This window comes from Gossypium hirsutum, chromosome A13 (assembly GCF_007990345.1).
Source record: "Gossypium hirsutum isolate 1008001.06 chromosome A13, Gossypium_hirsutum_v2.1, whole genome shotgun sequence".
NCBI classification, from domain to species: domain Eukaryota; kingdom Viridiplantae; phylum Streptophyta; class Magnoliopsida; order Malvales; family Malvaceae; genus Gossypium; species Gossypium hirsutum.
This window is the reverse complement of record NC_053436.1, coordinates 78,880,991-78,908,015: the sequence shown is the minus strand read 5'-3', so window position 1 is coordinate 78,908,015 and position 27,025 is coordinate 78,880,991. Positions and strand designations below refer to the sequence as shown.

The window sequence follows — 27,025 nt, the reverse complement described above, 5'->3', positions numbered from 1 at the left end:
GCATCTGTTACGAAAGTAACTAGGTCCATTTCATGCCTACCCTTGATCCAACTCAATCGAACATTCGTGCCATCTTCGCATGGCTTAAAGTTTACATGCCAAAGTTCAAACACAACGTAATAGCTTATACATGCCAAAATGTTCTTCTAAGCCAACTAAGAAGAAAGTACCAAAACTTGCTATCCGGTGTGATGACTTCGATGACGGCCTGACCCCGCAAAAATAGATGAGTCCAAGCAACCTATAATGGGTGACAAGGAAACACCGAGTGAGTTTATAACTCAGTAAGTCATAAGCAAGGAACTACCATCCATCAATAACATTATCACAAGAGGAAACAAAATGGAACGAGACAATTTACTCCATCCATACCGAACCATACCATAGTTCCTCCAACCTATCGATTCAATTTCATATCAATTCATGCATTCACATTCCATATACTCATCAATAGGACATTGAAGCATTTTCATAAATCAATTTATTTTCGTTACAATCAAACGACTAAACGGCCTTTCACCCATCCTACGATAAATTTTATGTACGTGACTTCAAGTATATTTGTCACATAGGTTCAAACTTACCGAGCTCAACACCAAGTATAAGCATAGCACCTATTAGCCATGTACTCAAGACACTTACCCGATCTGCTGTCCGCGATCGACTCAATAGTGTCGCACACGTAGTGTCCATAATGATTCACGAATGTATATTGAGTCCGCACACTCAGTGCTATATAATCAACTCGCACACTTAGTGCTACGTAATCAAATCGCACACTTAGTGCTACATAGTCAAACTCGCACACTTAGTGCCGCATGGTCAATTCGCACACTTAGTGCATCATATTCATTTCGCACACTTAGTGCAACATAGTCAAATCGCACACTTAGTGCTGTACAATTTAATCCCGCGCACTTAGCGCCAATCTCATGGTCATAAATGGTTATATCCGCATGTTTAGTGCCGAGATCAACAACTCAGTACATCTTACCTCTTTTCTTTTCATTCAACAATTTCATCATCACATACGTACATGCATATATATATATGTATATTTATTCATTCCATTCAGCATCAATACATAAACATTATGACCATTTGAAATAATACCAACTACATGCTTAATGACTTACCTTGTGTTGGGTAAGACGGTTCCAACTCGGCTACTCAGTGATCTTTTCTTTGCCTTTGCTTGATTCTCCTCCTTTAGCTCCTTGAGCTTAATCAATAATTCACTAGTTTAACCATCTTGTTAAACATTCATAATTCAATTACACATGCATATGTATGTTTGTATATTCGGCAACCATCCACACTAATTACCCATTTAGTCGATTACACACATAATTAAAGGTAACATCACGAATGGCATACTTATGTATATATATGTATATATATACTTCGGAATGGGCATCACAATTAGATTTAACACCACCTTCATACTCAATTAGATGGCCGAATGCATGTGTATATGCACAATGTCAACTATAACATCATGTAGATCCACATATACTACATTTCTTATGTTCCACATCTTAATGCCCATTATACATAATCAAATTTAACATCATCTATATATTTACTCATATGGCCGAATATACATACCCCCATATAATATCATTTTCATTCCATTTAACACTTAATTCATCATAAATTTCCCCCTTTGCTCTCTTTTTTTTCTTCATGGCCGAATGCTCCTTCTACTCCTTTTACCTTCACAAAGCATGAATTTCATCATCCAACTTACAAGCTTACAATCTTATGAAGTTTAACCTCATGGTACCTATCAAACTCTCACTCATTAGCTTCTATCATAAACCTCCAACAACACCCAATAAACATATACTTTGGGGGTCTATGGTAGAACCAAGAAAGGAACTCATAGATATCAAGATGTGAGCAACTACCATTATTCATCTAAGTTTAGCATGAAACACAATCATCACCCTTATTAATCTTTTATAGCCGAAAACCATACTCACCCCCAAAATCGAAATTTCAACATGGTTTACAAAAATCACTTGATAACTCACTCAATATCAACTAAAATTTCAAAAGCTAGTACAAACTTCCTTACCTTAATAGTGACCTAAGATGACCGGTTGCTTCACTCCCTTCTTCTTCCTTTCAATTCGGCCAAGAAGAACCAAAGAACACAACTTGTTTTTCTTTCTTCCTTAGAACATTCGGCCAAGGGGAAATGAAGAAAGATGGACACTTTTTTTTCTTTGTTTTCTTTCTTACTTTCACGGCAATGGGGAGGGGAAGAAACAATTACAACCATCCTTTCCTTTTTCCATTTCTTTTTTCCCCATACTTCTTATTATATTTTATCCTACATACCTCACTAGGCCAACATGTTCCCAACATGTTTCCACCCATAGCAAGGCCGGCCACTACATATTAGGGAGGGGGAATTTGACATGCAAGTCCCCTTTTTCTTCCCCATGCACTAATAGGTCCTCATGCATTGACCTATCACATTTTAAAATTTTCTCATATAAGTCCTATTGACTAAATTCACATGCAATCGACTAAATCGAAGCTTGAAATTTTCACACAATCATGATTACATATTCTAGACAATAAACATCACATTCAAACCTTTCGGTGACTCGGTTTAGCGGTCTCGAAACCACTTCCCGACTAGGGTCAATTTTGGGCTGTTACAATATACGATCCATACATGGTAATATTAGGGATTATGAGCACATTAATCGGAATTATTACGACAGAGTCGCACCTTTCCAAACATAAATACCTTTGGAATTTGGCTCGGATGTAACAACCAGCACAAATGCCTTCGGGACTTAACCCGGTTATAATAACCCGCACGAATGCCTTCGGGACTAACCCGGTTATAATAACCCGCACGAATGCCTTCGGGACTTAACCCGGTTATATTTTTTTTCCAGCTCATAGCCTGCGGACCTTTAGTCCGGATAGATTCTATCAATATACATATCATCATTCACATTTCAACTCCAAAGTTATACTCAAATTCACATGTTCATAACACCATTACAGCTTAACTCCAAATGATCCTCACTATGAATCGCATACCCACATTAATTAATGAACAATTTTATTCAAGTGCCAACCAAAAATTTCGATCCATTTACCATATTCTTATAGGCATCTTTAATTATGTATACTAGAAGAGCCTACTTAAAAACTTACCTCGGTATATTGAAACGGTAGTAGATTGGCTACTCTATTGTCTTCTCTTTTCCCCTATCCGACTTCAATCCTCCTTGCTCTTTAGCTTAATAAATACAAATAGATTTGTTTAATATCTTAACCCATATTGTTTACTCATAATTCACATTCGGCAATCACATAACAATTTCAATATGTATTAATATTTATAATTATGCCATGGTTCAAACTTCATACTTATTTGTAACTGAAAATGGTAAGAACTCATCAAGCCACGATAGTCACTTATAACTCAACTCAAAATGATTTTATAACCCTAGTAACCGATCATTCATCTTATACTAGTTTCGCATACATAAGCAAAACTCACATAGTTTACTTCGTTTTCTTATACACTAGTGTAGCCAATGCGATTATTACCAAATAGATCATATGTGTATAACACTACTCATTTACATATACATTACCAATCAACATTCTCACTTCTTAGCTAATGCCGATTGTCTATATAAGTCCTAATCATCTTCTTTGCATGTAACAACTTTCCAATTCAACTTAATGGAATAAAAAATATATATATACATTAAGATCTAAGACCGAATTTTGAAATTTCCATAATCGGCACTTGTTATAAAACAATTAAGTCACAATCAATTAATATGATCTAGCTTATACCTAGATTAATAATCATCTAAATTATTTAAAACGTTCAACACCACTCATCTTTATAAACACATATTCGGCAAGGAAGAAAAATTGATAATTTAACAACCTTAGCTTAGCATATAATTTGCTTATAACACATTTTTAAGCTTTTTTTTTTCATCAACTCAAAACACACTCATCACTCACAATAACTAAGTTCATATTCGGCAATGGCCTCTAATATAATGACTGATTCTTCTCACTTAGCATCTAGTGTACACACATGATCATTTGTTTGATTCAAACACCTATCCACCAAAATTCATCCAAGTTAACAAGAACAACAACCACATTCTTTATTATTTACCATGACCGAAAACCATATTCATTCACCAAATATCAAAAATTTGACATGGGTCTAATAAGGAACTTAGTAATTTACTAGAATTTAACTAAAATTTCAAGAATTAACCAAAACTTCTTACCTTAATTAAGACTAGGATGACCGAATGATGTTCCTCCCCTAAACTTCTTTCACATTCGGTTCTTCAAGAAACAAAGATGAACACTTTGTTTTTATCACCCATGTTCTCTTTATTCTTTTATTATTATTCAATAAATAAAAGCCATTTAATTAACCTATTGATAATAGAAAATATATATATTATTTATTAACTAGCAACATGGCCGGCCACCAACAATAAAATGGGCAATTTGACATGCAAAACCATTCCTTTTAGTACCTTTATTATAAACCACTTTTAAAAATTACCCATCATCTTTCACATTTTTCACACATAAGTCCTATTTACAATTTCATATTCAATTGTCAAAATTAAAGCATAAAACCTTCATATATGCATGTGCACACACAATAAACATGGAATATGACATTTAATTATTTTTCTGTGTCTCGGTTTTGTGGTCCCGAAACCACTTCCCGACTAGGGTCAAAATAGGGCTGTCACAACTTTTCTATTAATTTTTTTAACAAACTTTTGATTTTTTTTGAGAAAAATATAAATGCCAAAATATAAATATGAAAATGCCATCATAATCATAATATTTTTATTACAAGCCCGAACATAGAGTACAGTCTAGTCATATTCCAACTGATCATGACAACTTTCCAATATGATAGCCTCGATGTAGAAATTTAGTCTGGGTATGACCAGCTACTCTCCACACACCACAAAGTTTGTCGTAATTTTTATCCCTTGTGTCATTCCATTACGGATCCTGATGACTTGTGGGATACCTTTCGAATTCCTACATAACCTCTTATTTTGGACAAGCTCAAAAGTTAATGGAGGCACTTCCCATGTAAACAAATCATGCAGGACGAGGAACTCGTTTCCCCAAACAAGAAAAATGCGCTCGAGAGTGTACTCCTCATTGATATATTGTTCAGCATTGATCAAGGCACGAGCAAAAGCAACAATGACATGCACACAAGGTTAATGAAGTAATTGGAACCTCCCGCAATCGCATCGGCTATTTTAGAGATCAACTCCGTAGGACCTAGGTGGGATATCGGGTTGACAACCGATGGATTCAATAACTCGAAAAGTTTTGAACTATCAAGAATATATTTCTACATTTATCGACCTTAATCTCCGATGGTTCATATCAATTACCTTCCTAACATCTTCGACAAACACATGTCCCGCTTCTATCTAGTTGACTTGTTTCAGCCCCATTCTTGGTATCAAGGTTGTCAGCCTATAGAACGTAGCTAAGAAAATAGATGAAATTGGAAGATGTCGTGTTCGCCTTAACACACAGTTAACTGCCTCTGCCAGGTTGGTGGTCATTTGACCATATCGAGCCTCATCATCATAACTTTAAGCCCATTTCCACCTTCATGGATCCCAATCAATTTCAGAAAGGAGTATTCGTTTCACCTTACATGTCACCTTCAAGTCTGATCGTCCTTTGCCTGAAAAGGTGTGGCTCTAGCTCGTACGCTACGCATGTATTAAGAAAAGATAAGCTCCGGTCTCAAATTAATTTATTGAAGTATTAAAAACATTTAAAACATATGTTGAAACTAAATTTTATCCTTTTTCACAACTTATCTCCACTAGTTTGCATTCTTATAGTCTTAGTGGGAGTTAGCCACGATGTGTCGAATGCAAACGGATCTCAACAGAACACTGGAATACCTGATTGCGACAATTATTCACTTCCCTCCATCGGATATGATGCAAATATTATTGTTCCTAAGAACATAAGTCCACAAGTTCGTCAGGAAGAATTCCTATGATTCTATGTTCTCATTATCCACGATGACAAACGTTATCGGAAGCAAGTTCTAGTTTCCATTTTGAACAACCGCAATGAGTAGGATATGCATGTAACACCCCTAACCTGTATCGGTTACCGGATTAGGGTTATGAGGCATTACTGTATAAAACAAGTTCAGCACACTCATTCCTCGCCTTTCATACACCAAGAATTAATAAACATTTAAAACTTATCAATTTCAAATATCCACAATTCACTTATTATAAATTCGAATACATGGGTCATAATTCCAATTCAGAAATAATCAAACCTTACTGAACATATATCGCAAATAAGCACATTTCAAAAATTCCAACTAACTCAGTACGAACATATATCAAAACCCAACTGATTATGTTCCATAATTACTAAATTCGAACCAAACTTGTATATATCAAAGACATGTTCACATATTTAATACTTCCAATATCCAGTTCCTTATATCCATCATATTAATGTCATTTTCATAATCAAAATCATATTCCATTATATATCATTACACTTCATACTTCGAATATATGCCAATTTCTATCTCATTAATCGTATATCAAACATATCATTTGATAACTTCTTTACAAGTTCATAATAAAACCAATTGAATCATATTACATGAATTATTATGCAATCACATATGAAACTTAAATACATTATAACATGGCTGAACATACTAATGATGCATATATATACAAGTGCGCAATTCATCCTAAAAATAAAAGCCATACTTAGCACTTAAACACAAATAACACTCCAGCGTGCATCAAATTCATATCTATATTAATATACCTAAACTTCATATTTTTATCCTATTAACTAACCCAAAACATACTTAATCATTACCATCATTAACCATTTGAACCCATACCAATACAATCAACCAAAACAATCATAAAACATATTCATTACTTACCACTTAGTAACCGAACCTGTTAAGTTAATATACCATCATCCACCACTCTAATTATACCATATTTCATATTTCCAAAATGAGCTAACTATTAAAACGACTACCAAAACCAAACTCATTAAACATTTTAATTAAAAACATGTAAAACCAAACTTAAGCATAATAAGCAAGTCATTTTCGCATGGCTTTAAATACATACTCATTCAAAATAATTAACTCCAAGACTAGCCTATACATGCCACATAACTGAGTCTCAAAATATTATTTACTGAAATGATAACAGGATAGTGTGATGCCGCCTCCATCGACTTCCAACCCGAGCAAATCTCCGAAAATCTATAAACATAAGAAAAAGAAAACACAGAGTGAGCTTTTAAGCTTAGTAAGCTCGTATCTTAATAAACTTAACATAACAAATACTTTCATTACAATGCCGTAAACATAATATGCTATCTCACACAACCTTTATAAATTTCATAACATGTTCTCATATCAAATTATCATAATTCAATATTATACTTACTCACTTAACCAACTTTAAATTTCACAAACTTATTCAATTAAATTTTCATACATCAACCCTTTCACACTTTCATATAGCCAAATGAACACATTATGGGAAATACCACATTTAATTATATATCTTTCTCATATGAATCTCGTATGATCATTTATAATCAAATTCACTTTTCATTCATATAGCATCTGACAAATTTCACATATGCAACTTTACAAATCACATCTTATTTATTCATTTATGTTTCATTGGCACATAATCATATTTCATTTCCACATACATCACAATACGTTCTTTACACATATATTTTCCTTATTTTCAAATAGGTAATCAATTATCACGTACATGATCGTTTTAGCTCGTTTAACGTATTCAACTACCATATCAGCAATAAATCTTTTAGGCATAAACTTATAATAATTCACTGGCATAAAGTCTGCTAGGCCTAAGCCTGTATCTCACATCAGCACAAGGCCTGCTAGACTCAAAGTCTGATTTTATACACCGGTAATAAGCCTGCTAGGCATAAGCCCGATTTAATTCACCAGCACAAGGCTTGCTAGGCTCAAAGCCCGAATATCACCATTATAAAGTCGTCTCATAAATAATTCATATAATATAGCATGTATACCTGTTCACTTTGCTTGATTTAATCATTCAATCACAATTTATAATTTCCCTTTGAATCATTCGATATTTCGCACACTAAGTTTCATTCTCAATATTTCGTACACTAAGTGCCATATTTGATTGCCCCGCACACTAAGTGCCACATTTAGTCGATATGTCGTCAGACATTAAAATATTCACATATATACAATTTATACGATATTAAAGCATTAGAAGCATAAATTTAACAATGCTTATTGCATACAAACTTACTTGGCTAAATTGTAGAGATACCAAAGTTCAGGGGTATTTTAGTAATTTTCCCATTTTCCTCGATTTTCCACCTGATATTGATCTAAATTAATAATTTCATTCAATATATTAATTTAGATAGTAACACACTTCATTTCATATAATTTGGTCTTTTTTTCATTTTTACAAAATTACCCCTAAAGTTTTACTTTTATTCATTTTAGTCCCTGAGCTCAGAACATGCAAATTAACCATTTTTAACCATAATTAAGCCTAGCCAAATGTTCATGGCATCAAAACAGTCCATAATTCACTTTATGGAAAAATTACAATTTTGCCCCTAATATTTCAACTTCTTTACAATTTAGTCCCTATATCATAAAAATGCAAATTCATGAAATTGAGTAAAATTATACTATAGCCAAATATCACTAGTGTCTCTAGCAGCCCACACATTTCATTTATTTCACATTTTAACCACAAAGTTTTCATATTTATCAATTTAGCCCTTAATTGTCAATTTCACAAAAAATTCACTTAACAAAAAGTGTTTAACTATCAACAATGACTCATATTATTCCATTAAAATTCAAAGCCCTATTATACTCATCAATGGCAAATATCAAACTATTCAATGGTTTTGCAAAATAGCCCCCTCATTAGATAGATTAAGCAACAACAATCCGGAAAATATAAAAATAATTAAAAACGGGACTAGAAATGCCTACCATGCATTGGCTGAAGGTTGGAAGCTTCTCCCATGGCTTCTCAAGCCTTCATATTCAGCTGGTAAAAAGAGAATGAAAAAGATGACACCTTGATTCTTTTATTTTATTCATTTAATTATTATTTTTAACCAATTTACAATATTAACCTTTATACACTTTATTTATTACACCAAATGCCAAGCCATAATATCCCACTATCTCTTTAATGGGATAATTACCAAATAAGGACCTCCACTTTAAAGTTCTATAGCTATGTAATACCTTTAGCTTATAGAACACAACTTTTGCACTTTACGCGATTTAGTCCTTTTTGCTTAATTAACTATTGAAACGATAAAATTTTTCAATGAAACTTTAATACCATCTTATTGCCACTACCTAAATATTTATAAAAATATTTACGACTCGGATTATAGAAACAAGGTCCCGATACCTCATTTTCTAAACCCACTTGACCTTAGGGTCATACCACTTGAACTTAATAAATCGCTTATAAAACAAAAATCACAATATCAAAAACATTTTTAAAATCACAATTAACTCGTAAATATTAAATATAATATTTACAAACCTACTCGTCGGATTTGGTGGCCCCGAAACCACTGTTCCTATTAACCTTAAAAACGGGTTGTTACACTTCATATATTTTACATATAGCTATGTCCCATTAACCTGCACAATCAGTTTGCAATGGGGAAATGCCCGCACGCATAGATCGAATGTCTAGAACAATCGATGGAAAACTCTTATTCCTAGTTGTATTTGGTCGTTCAGGCTGTAATAAGGTTGTGTCTCCAACTCAATAATAGTCCCTAGTACGTACTCTCGCATAGCAGCTATCCACCCCTGTAGCTCATTGTACGATGCATCCTAATCTCTGTAAAAATGTTCCATGACCATTTGTTTAGCTATCCATGCTTTCCAGTATGACACTCAGTATTGGAATATTTTTTGCATTTTGGTAATCAGTATCAAAACATAAATGGTCGACATATCCTTCACCATTGGCATGATGCATGTGCAGATAGTTTTGTAATCAAGTTTGCGCTGATCTTGTGTCATAGTGTTGAAGTGCATGTATGAAGCTCAACAAATTTTTTAATCTCCCACATTTGCAACTTCTGGATAAATGCTACTTATACCCACCAATTGCAACATTCTACTGACCTTCAACACTCCTCAATATACAATGTTGGTTTAAACACAATGACTTTGTAGTCAACCAACAAATTCATGCTATACCGCTTAATGGAAAATATGCACTCCTCATTGGTTGCGAATTTTTGGCCCACAAAAACCTCCTCACGTCCAGAATCTGCGACCAACCAATGAGTAGTTAGTATATCAGGGTACTCCGGGAACTCAGATGTATGCGCCACATCGAGATCTATGTTCGACATGTGTGCCCTAGGATCATTGCATATCAAAATGTCTCGATTTGGGTTCCCAAATAAAGATGCGTTAACATTTCCATCGTCATTTGCGCCATCATCATTAATATCATCCAGAGATCTCGTTTAGATCGGGATCACTAAAATCTTCAACCTCGTAATCAGAAGGATCATTATTATCATATCCATCATCACCATCCATATCGGTCTCAATCACCACCGGATGTATTTGTAAATGGGGACTTGGGTTAAGGTTCTTAGACGTAGGTGGAGCATTAAGATAGATGTTGATCCCACATACAGTTGCTCGCCTATCAATGAACATTATCGAAACTACCGTATATGGATCTTGAACTTCATGTTCTTCACTTAGTGGAGTGAAATCTTCAGCTAGCTCCACATCAGCTAACTTAGCAAACAAATGAATCAGATCAATTTGGTGACTCTGATTCCAACAATAAAGAGCGATCATTGTCTTCACGTCTTCATCGTCTACTCGTTCCATATCGGTGAATCTAATGGGATCTGACGAAACTGGAAATTTGTAGAATAGTTTCAAGATCCTCCTCCTTGATTTTATCAACTGATGCATTTCTATTAAATCTCATAACTATTTATTGATGACATTCAAATATATATCCAACTATTGTTAGAAAATTACTCCATCGAAATAAACGCATGCGAAAAATTGATTACCCATCTTTAATACTAAATTTGTAAAAACAATTAAATTTCTCAATATACAATTTTAAAAAATATTGTAAAAAACTAAATAATTAAAATTACAAATCAAAGTAATAAAGAACACAATACCACAAATTCAAACAAATATTAAATTTTTCCCACAAAAAAATTATTTACAAATATACCTTCAAACCGAATAAAACTACAAAATCAAACAAATATTTAGTACTAAAAAGAATTAATTACAAAAATTAGTAACAAATAACTACAAAAATCAATTTACCTTCAAATAACAATTTAGGTGCTGCTTCCTCTTCTCCTTAAACAAACAAAAAATAAACAACTAAAAAAATAACAATAAACACTACACTAAAAAAATTAAATAATTAAAAAATATTACCTTTGAAAGGCAAAGAATTTAGAAACCCCAAACTAAACCCTAAAACACTTATCCTCTTTTTTTTCCCCTTTCAAACCCTCTTCTTCCTCTTGTATCTTCTCTACCACTAAGTTATTATTTCATTTTTCTTAAAACCCTCGTCTTTCTCTTCTATTTCTCAACTAAGCTTAGCCCTCTTCTATCTTCTCCTATCTTCTTTTTTTCTTTAAACCGTCTCCTTCCTCTCTTCTATAATCTAATCTCTACTCTCTTTTTTTGAATCAACACACTTTTTTTTCAACACCCAAAACTATTTATAAACTACAAAGCCCCATTTCTCAGTGAAACCCTTGAAATGCAGCGCTGATGGGTCTAATCAGATTGGTGCCGCCTGTCAAGAAGGCACCACCAGATCCCCAAAATATTGTACTCATATCCCATATTTTTCACTCTTATAAAGTAGTGTTGTCTCTCAACCACCCACAGCATACTAGTTTGGTAAATAATGTGGGTAGGATACCATTTTGGTATTTTTGTTTATTTTTGTATTATTAAAGTAAAAAAGTCACAGCATTTTGTTATAATTATATAACAATTACCTCTTTATAACAAACAAAATATTGAGAAACAAATAAGACAAATAAAATTACTATAAAGAGAGTTAACTATATAACATATCCATATATAACATGTAATAAAAAACACCAAATGAATTTTTTTAAGAAACAAATCAATAAATCAAAATTTTAAATATTAGAAGATAATAAAATGTGTCTAAACCAATAAAAAATCTTCAATAAAAAACCAATATCATTAAACCTCTTATTCATATCAATCTTATAATCAAAACAACTTAGAGCAATAGAATGGTTTTTATTTAAAACTATTTAACACTTTTTACCAATAACCTCTTGACTTTACATAGTGGTAAGATTACTTGTTTTGTGATAATGAAAACTTAAGTTAATCTCTAACAATCTCGCTACTTATATTTCATTATAAAAAATAAATATTTTAACCCACTACTTATATCCAATTATAAAAAATAAAAAAAATTTATAAGAATTCTAGAAAACAATAATACAAAATTGATTTTTTTTATTTAAATATTCTATAAGACTAATTTAAAAGAACTTAGAGAAGTAGCTACATAATTTCAAAAATAAAAATATTTTTAGTCTATTCATACAATGCTTCTGAAGTATATTTTTATTTAAAATTTATTGAATTTATTTGTAATTACAAAAAAATAAAATAAAAAAAAGAACTAAGTTAACTTTAATAATAAAAAATTAATTTTTTTAAGAACAAAAAGGAAAACATAAATTTTTAAAGAATTAAAAAATAAAAATATTAATATTAATTAAATATTTTACAAAAGGTGTCTTAAAAGAATTCAAAAAACACTTTCCAAATATTTTGGTAATATGAAAATATTTCATAAAAAATAATTAAATATTTTACTCAATCACTTTTTATACTCTTGAACAAAGAGGATAATAGAAGATCCATTAGGGGTATATCTTAAGAGAGCCTTAAAGCAATAAATCAAAAACTAATTCATCAACTAAACAAGTTAATATAGTTTTCTCAATCTCTAAACCCTCTTCAAATGCTTCCGTCTCAAACTCAACCCATCTCCCATGCTTTCTGCTCATATCCTTGTCTACAACCTCATCCACCATTTTGTCCCCCATTTGTTTCAAACTCATTATCTCTTTGTATACCTCTTCTGCCAACTTCCCTTTGTTCTGCATCAATTTCCCCCACCCTTTGCAGCTTCCAACAACAAACTCCAGGTATTCACTCACATAATCTACTACAAGTTTTTGTTCAAGCGTCTTGTATTCTTCTCCCTGTGTCTCTGTTATGTTCCAATGCTTGAGCTGATCAAAACCATTCGGGGTCGTAATATTCTCGGTCTGACCCAATGCATATTCCATTAACTTTAGCTCAGAATCTTTTAGAACCATTTTCACATAATCAAGTTCCCAATTGGTTGACTCCTTAAGATCTCTTGAATTTGGTGTCCTAGTTGGAAGCTTTTTATCCATTTCTCCCACAGTTTTAGGAGATGCGAAATAGGATAACGCCACATTAAATTCAGTCTCAGACTCACTTCCAGGCTGCGAACCTAATAATTCCTGATTGCGAGCCAATAACTCTTGCTTCATGCCTGAAAATGTAGAGTGCATGCGATGATCAAAGGAAAGATAAAAATAAAAAAGGTCATATCTCGATAACCCGGGATAACTTATATAGTCAATGCAGCAACTTGGTTACAGAGTTTACCAAAGATCCATGCAAAAAATTCACAATTCTTAAACTAATTCAAATGATTCCAAGATCACTCACTTTTACGCAAATAATTATTTCTTTGCCACTCACAAAAAAGGTATTTATTCTCCAGACATTGTCCCGAAATTTAATTGGCAATTACACAGCTAAGAACCTCACATCATTTCTAAATAAATAAGAAAATAAGAATGAGAAGAGTGCAGCTTACCATCTCTATCATCAGCGAAGCACTCACTGGTGACAGCAAGTTCAAGAGTTGAAAGGGGGCTAGGCTGTTGATGATCTAATTCTGTGCCGGTCTCGCTGCTGCTTTTGCTAGCATTTCGATCTTCAATTTCTTCAGAAAACTGGACTCATTCAATAAATTTAAAGTCAAATGTCGAAATATGAAATGTAAGAGACAGGAAAATTTTCAATTTAGAGACATCTTACCAACCTTCCATATCACTCTAGCTTTAAAACAACTTTTTTGTATGTGTGAAAAATAGAATGTCGGTGATGACAATATATCGCAAAAAATAAAAATAAAAATAAAGAACACAGAGATTTTTACGTGGAAACCCTTTCAAGAAAAAAAAATCACGGTTAGAGGAGAAGAAAATTTACTATGTCGAATTCAAAAAAATGATTACAAGAAGAATACCATGTAGTAAGATTGAAACATCTTATTCTAATCAATATCAAATAGATAAGTTTAATAAGGTTTAAAAAACCTTATTTTAAAATAAAATAAAAGAAGTGTAGTTTTATATGGATTTTACTTTTATTTTATTTAAATAAGGATTTGGATCACTTAATTCTAACAATATGCTATGATGAAATGTTACGAGTAGAACCAAAGGATGCAGGTCTAGGCCATTCAATAATTGACAAATGCATTAAATTGAAATTGGCGCTTACTTAGACACAAGATCAGATTTCCACAATTCAACAAATAAAAGAAGAAACCAACTGAAACCATGAAAAATAAAAAGCAAAAGTTCTCCACCAGTTACCAACTTCTCTTCATGATAACTACTCATGGCTATGTTGGCTCTGCTTTTAACTCTTAAAACTGACAGTTCCTATATACAATGATTATTCAGTAAAATTATTTTGTCTTCCAGTCGAGGAAACATGCCATCTAAAATTCAAGCACTAGATTCTATACTTTGGGAAAACCTTTTACAGTGTGGGACTTGATTATAAACACCAAGAAATAAACAAGACCTGCCATTATCAAAGTAAATCGTTGCAGTGAGTAAGTAAACCGAACCTGCCACTTCCTTCTCCAATCAAGCTCCAGATGGTCAATTGAAGAGCAATTGAAGTCAGCTGTGCTATATGAAATATCTTTATCTAGATCCAACTGAAGTCCTTTGTGATGTCTCATTGATGTTGTGATCAATGTACCAGATGGGAGCACTGAATTTTTCCAACTGGATGCGGGACGAGATGAAGTCTCCTCCATAATGATATTGCAATCGGATGACTCAACTCTATATGCCAATTCTTGAAGCTTTTTTCCCAAAAGAACACTAAGATCATCCCCACCAATTATATTAAGGCCAAGAGAAGAAAATCCGGAGCTTTTTGAATACAGCAGATCATTGTTGCCACAAGGATCATTATCAAAGCTGCAGCTTGTTTCCACAACTTGACTTGTGGAAGGAGCATCAGGCACGGATCTTGCAATGGGGGATGTAAATGTAAATGAAACAACATCCATGCTTGTCTTCATTTTCTCTGCACTCTGATTTGAATGCTCCTCAGTTGTAACAGTACATTTTATGGATCTTCGGGTGCTTTTTATTGATGTATTCTCAGAAATTGTTTCTCCAGACAGAACATCCTCATTTATAGGTTGTTTCTTTCTAGGCAAATTCTTTCTTCTAGACATGGAATGCTCCTTTGAAGGATTAGTTGCTAAGGAGCTCGTCTTCCTGGACTGAGATTCAGAGTTTACAATGACCTTGTTTATAGTCCTATTTAGCCCAACTGTACCGTTTATAGACCTAGTCTTCCTACCTTGCTGGTCCAAGGCTGAAGTCTTTGATATCGAATAGTCTCTATCAGATATGCAGTTCTGCTTCTGATTATTCTGCCTCAGGACTTTGTTAGTCCTATTTGCAGAAATTCCGTTCTCCATACTCTTTCGCATATCTGCCTGGCTCCTACATAACTGTTTTCTTTTAGCATCATTCCCTTCCTTCAGATTTGCAGAACTCCCATTACCACTTGAAAATGACCCTTTTTTCCTCTGAACATTATTAACCCTTGCTTGTTCTGCAAGCGAGACTGATTTTCCCTTATTCCTTGAATTGTTAGAAGAACCTTTTTCTGAATCCCTAGATATACTGAATGTTGGTGCACAATCTGATCTGTTGTGACTCTTGCTCTTATGTTGTCCTTTCAAAGATATTTCTGTACTCCGAATAGGCTCGTCAGGTCTTTGGTGCCCAGATACCTTATGTTCAGCTTCAATTTTGTCTTTCAAATCCCAGATTTGCAAAGGGACTGAAGAAAGCCCAAATGATGGCACTTTATGTTTGGAAGTTTTCTGAGGACTAACCTCGATAATCTTGGAAGCTGCCTCCATTATATAAGCTGCATTCTTGGTTGGGATAAACCCTGGACTCTTGATAGGAGACAAAAGCTTATGCTGAGTTATTGGAATTGGTTTTGCTGATTTCAGAGGCAATATTTGAGTCTGAAATCTCTCAATGGGACAGTTTTGCACCTTATGAAACCTTGGTTCAATCGGATTTGAGGACAAACTATCAAGCTTGTTAGAGAAGTCAGTGTAGTCCATCGGTTGAGATTCATTCCACAAATTAGGAGAACTTCTTTCATAATGAGATACTCTAAGAGAGCAAGACCCTGAATATGTGGTAGAAGATGGCTCCAAGACATTTGGTGCCGGCAACGAGTCCAACCCCATAAGCCTAGCAACAACTCCAGGTGCTCTGGATCCATATCCTTCATCATTAGCCACCGAGGAAGCGGAACTAAAATCAGCACTTCTTCTATAACTTGAAGCAGCATTGTACTCATCCCCCTCCATCTGGTAAAGCATAAAAATGTAAACAATATAGTCTGAAACTAATATTTTACCCAAACTACAGTAGAGCAAAAGAATATAAATTTCCCACCATATAAGGCGGTGACTTCAGTATATTCTCCACAGGTTTTACTCTCTTTGATTCTTCTACAGTCAAAATGTAAACAAGTTGTTCATGAATTAGGAATATATTCAAGACAAAAATAATAAATGCATATACATACATATGAAGAACAGATATATATATATATATACACCTGAGATTTCAGCATTGTTTGGGAACAATTTTTTTTGAGATTTACCATTCCAATCAAACAAATGAAAAAATCCTCCTTTCGAATGTTTCCTTTCGACCTCCATTATCTCATCTATAAACCAGCATTACTCAAAAGAAAAAAAGGTTGAATTATCAAACGAAGTCCATCTGAAACTAGAATTATAACATCTTAACACAACAATGTCAAAAGAATTGCAATAAACGAACATAATATACAGCTAAGCTAACAAAAAGGAAGAAACTTTAGTTTTGAAGCTCACACCTGATTTTAGTTTCATTTGCTCATCCAACTAACAAAGACAAACAATGTATCATCTTTCAAGCAAGCAATTGTGGGAAGTATAGAGTTTTCTGACATTAAAGAAAATAAACACGTGAATCAGATCTCCATAAATCCAAAATATAAGAAAATCCTCTCAGAGGGAAAACAAAGATCTACAATGAGCAAACAGTTATAGGAAAAAACTCACCATGAATTCTTCAAAGGTTGCAAAACTTGATGATCCAAAAACCAAGATCCTTCCTTCACAAAATGGGGCTACATAAAAACAGGTAAATCAAATTGGGTATTCTTTAAATTGAAAAAAAAAAAACCTGCAATCTTTAAAGAATCCCAATCAGTGTTGCCCTTACAGTCATTACAACTAAAGTCCAAGCACCCTTTTTCTTTCTTCCATGTATGGTGAGGTTCTCTTTTCTTTTTATTGCAACTAAGATAATAGTAATAAAAAAATGGATTTGGATTTTAAGTAAGAAAAGGACATAAAAGAAAGATCCATATCAGGAAAAATATTTTAGTTACACTAGCAGAGATACTGAAGACAGATTCAGTTGATAACAGATAAGAAAAAGAACAACAAAAAATTATTAAAAAATAAACAGTAAAAAAAAATCTCGTGTTTAAAGGAGTAAAAAATGTCTGGTCTGAGTTTGCGCAGTAATATTGGAGAGGAAGTGACATTATAGCCAACCTAACTCTGCCATTGAAAATTTAAGAACGCAAGGTTCTCCCTTGCGAAACAAACCAATTAAATGTTACGGAGTGAATCTGAAGCAACAAACTAGAGAGAAAAGAGAAGAAGTCGAGAGAAGAAGAAAGGAGAGAGAATTCTAAAATTCTGATTCAAAAACTTCGTAACTGTTTTCTGGCCTTCAATTACAAGTTTTAAATCGAAGCAGATAACGGCCTTACATTAAAAGACTAAACACATCGTTTAACTAATACTAAAACGCATTGTATAACTAAAATGAAAGCAGAAGTAAACACGGCATTCAGAACAAGAAAATGATAATGAAAATGATAAGATGAAAATGATAAAGACCAACGTTGAAGAACTTGCAAATTCTTCCAAGTGGAATCCTCAGGAGAAGTGTCCGCCCATTCAACAAGGACCTCCACAGCAGCATGGTTCCTTTGCTTAACCATTCGTCTGTCCAAAATTCGGACTGGTGTTTTTAGAAGAGCTCCATCAAACTCTATTGGTGGCAAGGTAGGAGCACTCGCCGTCGAACCAATATGCTTCTTTAATTGGGAGACATGAAAAGTAGAATGGTGGTAACGACAGTTTATAAGCAACCTGACCAACCCGAGCTTCCACAGGAAATGTTCCAAAATAGCGAGATGACAGCTTCTGTTTCTTGAATTTGCGAAGAGAATGTTGGCGATATGGTTGGAGCTTCAAATACACTAAGTCGCCCACTTGAAACTCTCATTCCGACTGATGCTTATCCACCATTTGTTTCATGCGATCCTGAGCACGAGAGAGATGAAACTTCAAGACCTTACACATAACTTCTCTATGTTGTAAAGTACGATCGACAGTAGCAACAGGAGAAGCACCAGCCAAATAGGGTAAGTGCAACTGTGGTTCTTGCCCATAAAAAGCTGCATAGGGCATGGTCTGAATAGCAGAATGATGAGTGGTATTATACCATCACTCGGCCAAAGGAAGCCAAGAAGCCCAGGCAGATGGTTTTTCGCCCATCATGCAGCGCAAATAGCTCTCCAAACACTTGTTAAGAATTTTGGTATGTCCATCCGTTTGAGGGTGGTAGGCCATAGACATCTTCAACTTGGTTCCCAAGTGGCGAAACAATTCCTGCTAAAAATGACTTAAGAAAAGACGATCCCGATTAGAAACGATAGAATCCGGTATTCCATGCAACTTGTAGATATGCTGAAGATACTCAGAGGCAACAGTTAAAGCTATAAAGGGGTGAGTCAAGGCGAGAAAGTGGCCGTACTTAGTCAAATGATCGACCACGACAAGAATGGTGGATTTACCCTGTGACAGAGGAAGACCTTCAATGAAATCCATGCTAATGATAGCTAAGAACGATCAGGTATGGGTAAGGGTTGCAAAAGGCCAGGAGAAGCAGAAGTTTCAGTTTTGCAACGCTGGCAAACGTTACACTCCCCAACCCACTGTTTAACATCTTTCGAAAGGCCCTTCCAATACAGCACAGCAGATATTGGATATCGAGTTGCATGGAAGCTAGAATGACCCCCTAGGGCGCTGGCATGAAAGAGTTAAAAAATCTGCTTTCGCAGTTGTATATCATTGCCCACTACAACTTTGCCCAACCTGTGAAGAAAGGTACCATGCCACGCATACTTGGGATGTAGTTAGGGCTGCTCTTGGACAGCGTGGCACAACTGAGAAAGTTTCTGATCGGTAGCATATGAAGCTACAATACAGTCCCAGACCTCCGACCAAGGAAAATGCTCACTACCAGCATATGGGAGCAATTGATAAGTGTGATCAGGGGGTTTTCTAGACAATGCGTCAGCCACGGTATTCTGAGCACCCTTGCGATAAGAAATGGAAAAATCATAACCCAACATCTTCGCAACCCACTTCTGTTGATAAAGCGTGATTGCTTGCTGTTTAGAAAGAAACTTTAAGCTCTGGTGATCTGTTTTGATAAAGAAATACCGGCCGACCAAATAAGAATGCCATTTCTTCACCGCAAGCAAGATCGCAAGCATTTCGTTACCATATATGGACAAGGCTTAATACTTGACTCCCAATGCCTTACTGAAGTATGCTACTGGCCGACCATTTTGTTGCAAAACAGCCCCAATCCCTTGACCACTAGTGTTGGTTTCCACACAAAAGGGTTCCTGAAAATTTGGTAATGCAAGAATCGAAGCTTGAAAAACGGCCTTCTTGAGCTGATCGAAAGTAATTTGTTCCTACACTGTCCATTTCCATGGTACATCTTTTTTCAGAAAACCAGTAAGGGGCTTAGCCAACAGACCATAACCTCGAATAAAGCGTCTGTAATACCCGGAGAGTCCCAAAAAACCTCGCAACTCCTTGACTGATGTCGGTGGAGACCAATCCAGCATACCCTCCACTTTGGTACGATCCATGCTAACCACTCCTTGAGAAATCACATGGCCAAGGTACTCAACCTGTGTAGCTCCAAAAATACACTAGGACTTCTTAACATAAAGCTGGTTAGACCGCAACACTTGAAGCACCTCTTGTAAATGGACCAAATGATCAGCCCACTTTTGTAAATACACGAGTATGTCACCAAAGAAAACAAGAACGAACTTTCCCAAAAAGAACAGAAAGATCAAATTCATCAAAGACTGAAAACTTGATGGAGCATTAGTCAGGCCAAATGGCATGACCAAGAATTCAAAATGGCCTGCGTAAGTTTTAAAAGCCATTTTTGTATACATCTTGCTCATACATTCGAATCTGGTGGTAGCCCGAATGCAAATCCAATTTGGAGAAAAATTGTGCTTTCCCCAATTCATCTAGAAGCCCATCAATGATTGGAATAGGAAATCTATCTTTTACTGTCAATTGGTTAAGCTGCCAATAGTCGACGCACAACCGCCTACCATCCTTCTTTTTTACCATCACCACAGGAGATGATAATGGACTGTTGCTATCCCGAATTATACCCGCATCTAACATTTCTTGTATCAACTTCTCTATTTCTATTTTCTAAATTGTTGGATATTAATAGGGCCACACTTTGACAACCTTAGACTCATCCTCAAGGGAATTCAATGATCCTGCAATCCGTTTGGTGGTAAACCTGTAGGAAGTTGGAAGATGTCTTCAAAGTCAGCAAGAAGACATTGCAAATCAGGTGGAAGCTGAGCTGGTTGCATTGTAAGAGTAGTCTGATCACAAAAAGTTAGTAACATCGGATACGACCCATTATCAACCAAACTTAAGCACTTAGTAAGTTGGTTACTGGAAACAATCTAAAGTGAGCCTGGTACAATACCTTGCAACACACGGTCCTAGTCCTTGTGTTTAAATTGCATGGTCAAACTAGAGAAATTCCACACAATTGGACCAAAGGATAACAGCCACTGAATGCCAAGCACCAAATCAAACCCTTTCACTTACAAAATTAGAAAGTCAGTATTGAATTGATAACCCTAAGTCTCTCATGAAACTGCTCTACATAATTCTTGAGTAGACCATTGAACCCCATTCGCTACCATTACTCGCAAAGTACTACTCGGCTCTACCACTAAATTTAGCTTTTTAGCCACCTTAAAGTCAACAAAATTGTGTGTACTCCCAGAATCCACCAACACAACTACTTCAGTGTGGTCAATAATAGGTGAAAAATGTATGGTATTTATCCTTATAACCCCAGCAAAGCATGCAACGACAACACGAGACTCTCTGGAATCAGATCTATTAAGTTTGATGGTTCAAGATAATTCAGAGAACCTTCAGATGATGGGCTCTTACCATCAGATCGTTGTTCCCACGTTGGTTCAATAACAAGTTGATACAATTGGAACTTAGAACATTTATGGCCTGGGGAGTTTTTCGATCCACACCAAAAACAAAGGCCCTTTCTTCCATCTATCTTCCAATTCTGCTTAGGGCAAAGACTTAGATGGAATTCTTTGTCTCGCGTTACCTTGCACTGACCCCCCTGTTGAAGTCAAACTCCCCATTCCTTGTTGCGCTCGTGAAGTAGGAAATAAAGGTTGCGGCGAACTAAAGCCACTGCCAGTACTAAACCCCTTCTTTGATGGTCTACACACAATGTTTTCAACTTGCCTAGCTAGGTTGTAGCTTTCCATCAATGATTGAGGTTTAAACAACCTGAGATACTACCCAATTTTCAACTTCAAATTACTGATATACTCAAAGCATAAGATTCAGGCAAGCTTAACTGATTCAACAAACTCAAAAATCCATCATGGAACTGATCAACAGATCTATGTTGCTTGATAGTTACTAACTCAGTCATGGGATCGAGAAAAGAGTCAGAACCAAAATGCTCCCTAATTCCTCTAGCATACAACTCCCAAGTTAACTGGTGTAACCCTCCATACCTCTGTACAAAGAAGTGATGCCAGTCTAATGCATTCCCCTCTAAATGTAACATGACCACCCTGATCTTAGAATGATCACCAATACTTTCGGCCTCAAAATATTGCTCTAATTAGACCACTAGCCCCTAAAATTCTCACCATCAAAACACGGACAGTCCACTCGAAAGGAAGTATTTACAGTTTCGATCGTACCTCCACGTGAAGACATACTCGAGTGTCCTATATCTGGCATCGGAGACACTATGAGATGTTCCTTTGCAGGGAACCCAGGAGGAGAACCCAAAATTCCCTTTCCTTTGCCCGATGCTAACCCAGTAACTGGAACAGGAGGAACCTGTCCAAAACACTGTTCAAACAACGAATGAAGCTCAGATCTAAGCTTAGATCGTACCTCCGACCGGACTTTCGACTTAAGTCCCTCTTGGAAATCCTTCAACCTCGCATCCATCCTAGCATCCAACTGAGAAAATTTAGCTTGCAACTGAGTAAGTCCCCTTGCATCATACCAAGCTCTTTTTGCATCCTGGTCGTCACTCCTTCCACGGCCATGAGGATCGAGTAGCTCTGATACATTTGTTATGGAGTGAATCTAAAGCAACAAAATAGAGAGAAGAAGAGAAGAAGTCAAGAGAAGAAGAAAGGAGAAAGAGTTCTAAAATTTTGATTCAAAAACTTCCTAACTGTTTTCTCGCCTTCAATTACAAGTTTTAAATCGAAGCAAATAACGGCCTTACACTAAAAGACTAAACACATCGTTTAACTAATATTAAAACGCACCGTATAACTAAAATGAAAGCAAAAGTAAATGCGGCGTTCAGAACAAGAAAATGATAATGAAAATGATAAGATGAAAATGATAAGATAGTTGAACCATTCCATAACATTAAACAAATAAACCCCTCTCTCTCTCTCTCTCTCTCTTTCTTTTTATTTGTTCAAAGGGCTCGTAATTTTCTGCTTAACTCATTCACCAATACCAAGCCTTAATGGAGAGCAGTTTTACCATGATCTTTGGATCTTCCTCACTGCTTGGAAGACTTAGCATGTAGTTTTAATCACACTACACAAAATTATGATTTATGATACCTTTTTTTTTTCTGAAAGATGATTAATGAGTAATGACACCCTTACAAAGGGAAAAAATTATACACGAAATACATTTGTAAAGAAATTATATAAAATTTAATTAAAAATAAAATTATTTTCAAAAAAACTTTATTACAAGTTTAATTCATTGATTAATATTATATACAATATGTTAAAAATAATCATTTTCTAGAAAAAAAATACTAATTTTTAAATAACCACTTCCATAAATACGCTTTCCCTCAAAATAAAAAAATAAAACTACCAATATTTTTTTTTAAAAATTATATATGTGACTTTTTTTAATAAAATATATGTGAAGTCGGCGATGGTAAAATTTAGTATCTTAAAAATTCAATCACATAACTCTAAAGCCTGGGTTCCAGGTGCCACACTATTCCACTTATTTATCTCCCCCAATAATAATGTTGAATTTTAATTTTCAGTTTTTTGAATGCATTTTTCTTTCTCCAGTGTGTGAATGGGGTTATTAATAGCTTCAATTTTCAATGTTTTGTGAAATTAGGTGAAAATTTATTTGAAATAACTATTTACTACATTTATGGAACATGTAGGTGAATTTTTTTTATTGAAATTTATATAAAAATTAATTGTTTTTCAATTATAATGATAAAGTTAACATTTAGGTGAAAATTCTTTTTACCAAAATAAAACAAAAAGTTAATTACAAAAATGGGATAAGTTGTAGATTAATTATAAAAACTATGCGTTTTTCTATCGTGGAATTGGGTGTCACCAATGTGGTAGATAGCACCACTCTAAAAAGCACCCAATCATTATCAAATCATTCCTAGTGGAAAAATATTTTTTTAAGTGGTACTGCAAACGTGTCAGACAACACCAAAAAAATGTGTATTTTCTCAAAATACAAAACAAATACCAACAGGTAAGAAAAAAATTTATTTTTTTAAAAATTGATGTCAAAAAATTTATTTTTTTTTAAAAATGATGTCATCTGACACATTGGCAACACTAGTTTGATTTTTTTTTTAAAAAGTTGTTAAGTTAAAAGAAAAAGATAGGAGGTTGGCTAGGGTGTCGTGATCGATTGGTAGGCAGCACTTGCCTTGTAACCCCTTACCCAACCTAATGGCCAAGTCAAGATACCGGGATGTCACATTCATTGCCAAAGCAACTTCAATGTTACCTTACCAAATAAACATTCATAATGCATCAAGAATATGATCATCTAGCTTAACTACGCTTAAAACAAGCTTTAGAAAATTTTTGAACAAAACAAAACTCAATTTGGGACAAAAGGATGAAAACTCAAGCACTCAGGAGTTCGTCACAAGTTCAGTTTTTCCTCGTCACATTGTCAAGGAGATCCCTCATACAACGTGAATTACTGACTTGAGCTCATTGTGACTACAACATCCTATCGTCGCAACGTCGATTGCTCGTTGCAACGTAAAAAAACATTTCATCTTGACGTCGATTCTGCAACCTTTAAACCTGTACACTTTCACTTTCAAATACTTTCAAATCGCCATTAACCACTTCCGAATGCCTTAACCCTTCCAATTACCAAATAATACACTGTAAATACACTTTTATCAAGCTTTAACCTTACCCAGATCATCATGAAAAACTTCAAATTTATCCAAAATGCAAAGTTTACAAATTAAGCCATGACATCTATGTTTTTCATAACATGCATCCCAAAATACATCTAACAACATCCTATTGTACATGTCATAACTAATGCCCAAAATTTAGTTCAGATTCTCTTCAAACTTGAATTGTGATGAGATGATTTGAGAATGTCCTTCAACTTTTAACTTCAAAACGAACTTTACCTACGCATTTAAAAGAAAAAGCATTAAGCTAACAAGGGCTTAGTAAGTATATCAAGAATTATACAATATAATCAAAGTTTAATTTATACAAATTCATCAATAGATATATATATACACACAGATATATATATATAAACATGATTATGTATATAATACTAGCATTAATCTCTAACCTCATACACAAGTTTTTTTTTTTAAAAAAATAACTACAACTAGGTGCCAATTCACACCATACAAGCCACTTACCATTGCTACCATAATGTACACTTACCTTCTTTTTTTTTTAATTTAATTGCTCAATTTTAGACTTAATATAACATGATAAGATATACCAAAATGTCAATAAGATGCACTAAAGTGTCACTATTCTTCGTACAGACATGCGGACTTCACTTTTTGCCGAAGTGCCACTCACTTTCACTGTAGTGTTGAAAATTTGAGTGGAGACGATAGGACCGAAGACTTGTATGGAAATAAACAGTAGACTTCGATGCACGTGAAAGTTTTCAAGAGAGCTTTTAATAAAACTATTCTCTATTATTAACTAAAGAATTGAACTTAAATAGAGAAAAGAGTCCTAATCCTAATTGGGAAAATAGTTCCCTTATTCTAATAAACTACTAAAATATAAAAGAAAATAGTTCGCTTCTTCTAATAAACTACTAAAAGATTAAATAAAAATATTCCTAGAATATGAATAAAACTTATCTACCTAAATAAGATTTATCTACCTAAATAAATTTAAAATATATACATATTTCAACACCCTCCCTCAAGTTGGTGCATATATATCAATCATGCCCAATTTGCTTACAAGAAAATCAAAGCTTGTCTTAGAGAGTCCTTTGGTGAGTATGTTAGCAATCTGTTGTTTTGAAGGAACACACGGCATGCACACTTGGCCTTCTTCAATCTTCTCATTGATAAAGTGTCTATCAATCTCAACATGTTTAGTTCTATCATGTTGGACTGGGTTGTGAGCAATACTAATGGCAGCTTCGCTATCACAATACAACTTCATTGGTGAAGTTATTGGTTTCCTCAGCTCTTCCATAATTCTTTTTAACCACATCATTTCACAAATTCCTTGAGCCATTGATCTAAACTCAGCCTCTGCACTACTTCTTGCTACAACACTTTGTTTTTTGCTTCACCAAGTCACAAGGTTTCCTCAAACAAATGTACAATATCCTGATGTAGATCTTCTATCTGTTATTGAGCCTGCCCAATCTGCATCTGTATAAGCTTTAATTCCTCTTTGTTTAGATTTCTTGAAGAATAAGCCCTTTCCCGGTGAACTCTTCAAGTATCTTAGAATTCGAAATACTGCTTCTTCATGTTCCTCCATTGGGGAGTGCATAAATTGACTCACTAAGCTCACTGAAAAAGCTATGTCTGGCCTTGTATGTGATAAGTAAATTAACTTACCAACTAATATTTGGTATTGCCCTTTATCAACTAATCGACCTTCTTTATTTCCGAATTTTACATTTGGATCAATTGGTGTGTCAGCTGAGCGGCAACCACTCATCCCAGCCTCTTTTAAAAGATCAATCACATATTTTTTTCTGAGAGACCACAAGACCCTTGTTTGATCGAGCAACTTCCATTCCAAGAA

General features: G+C 34.6%; 1 protein-coding gene across 7 annotated transcripts; it reads right to left on the bottom strand.

Annotated features, from left to right (window-relative positions):
- Window positions 1-13,005: 13,005 nt before the first annotated feature.
- On the bottom strand, window positions 13,006-23,169 carry LOC107893621 (uncharacterized). 7 transcript variants are annotated; one of them, XM_016818657.2, is made up of 9 exons: window positions 19,417-23,166; window positions 17,806-19,284; window positions 17,643-17,710; window positions 17,435-17,523; window positions 17,153-17,263; window positions 16,987-17,042; window positions 15,111-16,898; window positions 14,064-14,202; window positions 13,006-13,733 (listed from the first exon to the last, which is right to left on the bottom strand). In XM_016818657.2, exons 4-9 carry the CDS (start codon window positions 17,448-17,450, stop codon window positions 13,093-13,095), a joined length of 2,751 nt encoding a protein of 916 aa, XP_016674146.1. In that variant the 5' UTR covers window positions 17,451-17,523; window positions 17,643-17,710; window positions 17,806-19,284; window positions 19,417-23,166; the 3' UTR covers window positions 13,006-13,092. The 7 variants fall into 7 exon arrangements, with proteins under 7 accessions (XP_016674146.1, XP_016674145.1, XP_016674148.1 ...); XM_016818656.2 differs by having other exon boundaries at window positions 17,806-23,169; XM_016818659.2 differs by having other exon boundaries at window positions 16,987-17,039; window positions 17,806-23,166.
- Between the last annotated feature and the right edge of the window lie 3,856 nt (window positions 23,170-27,025).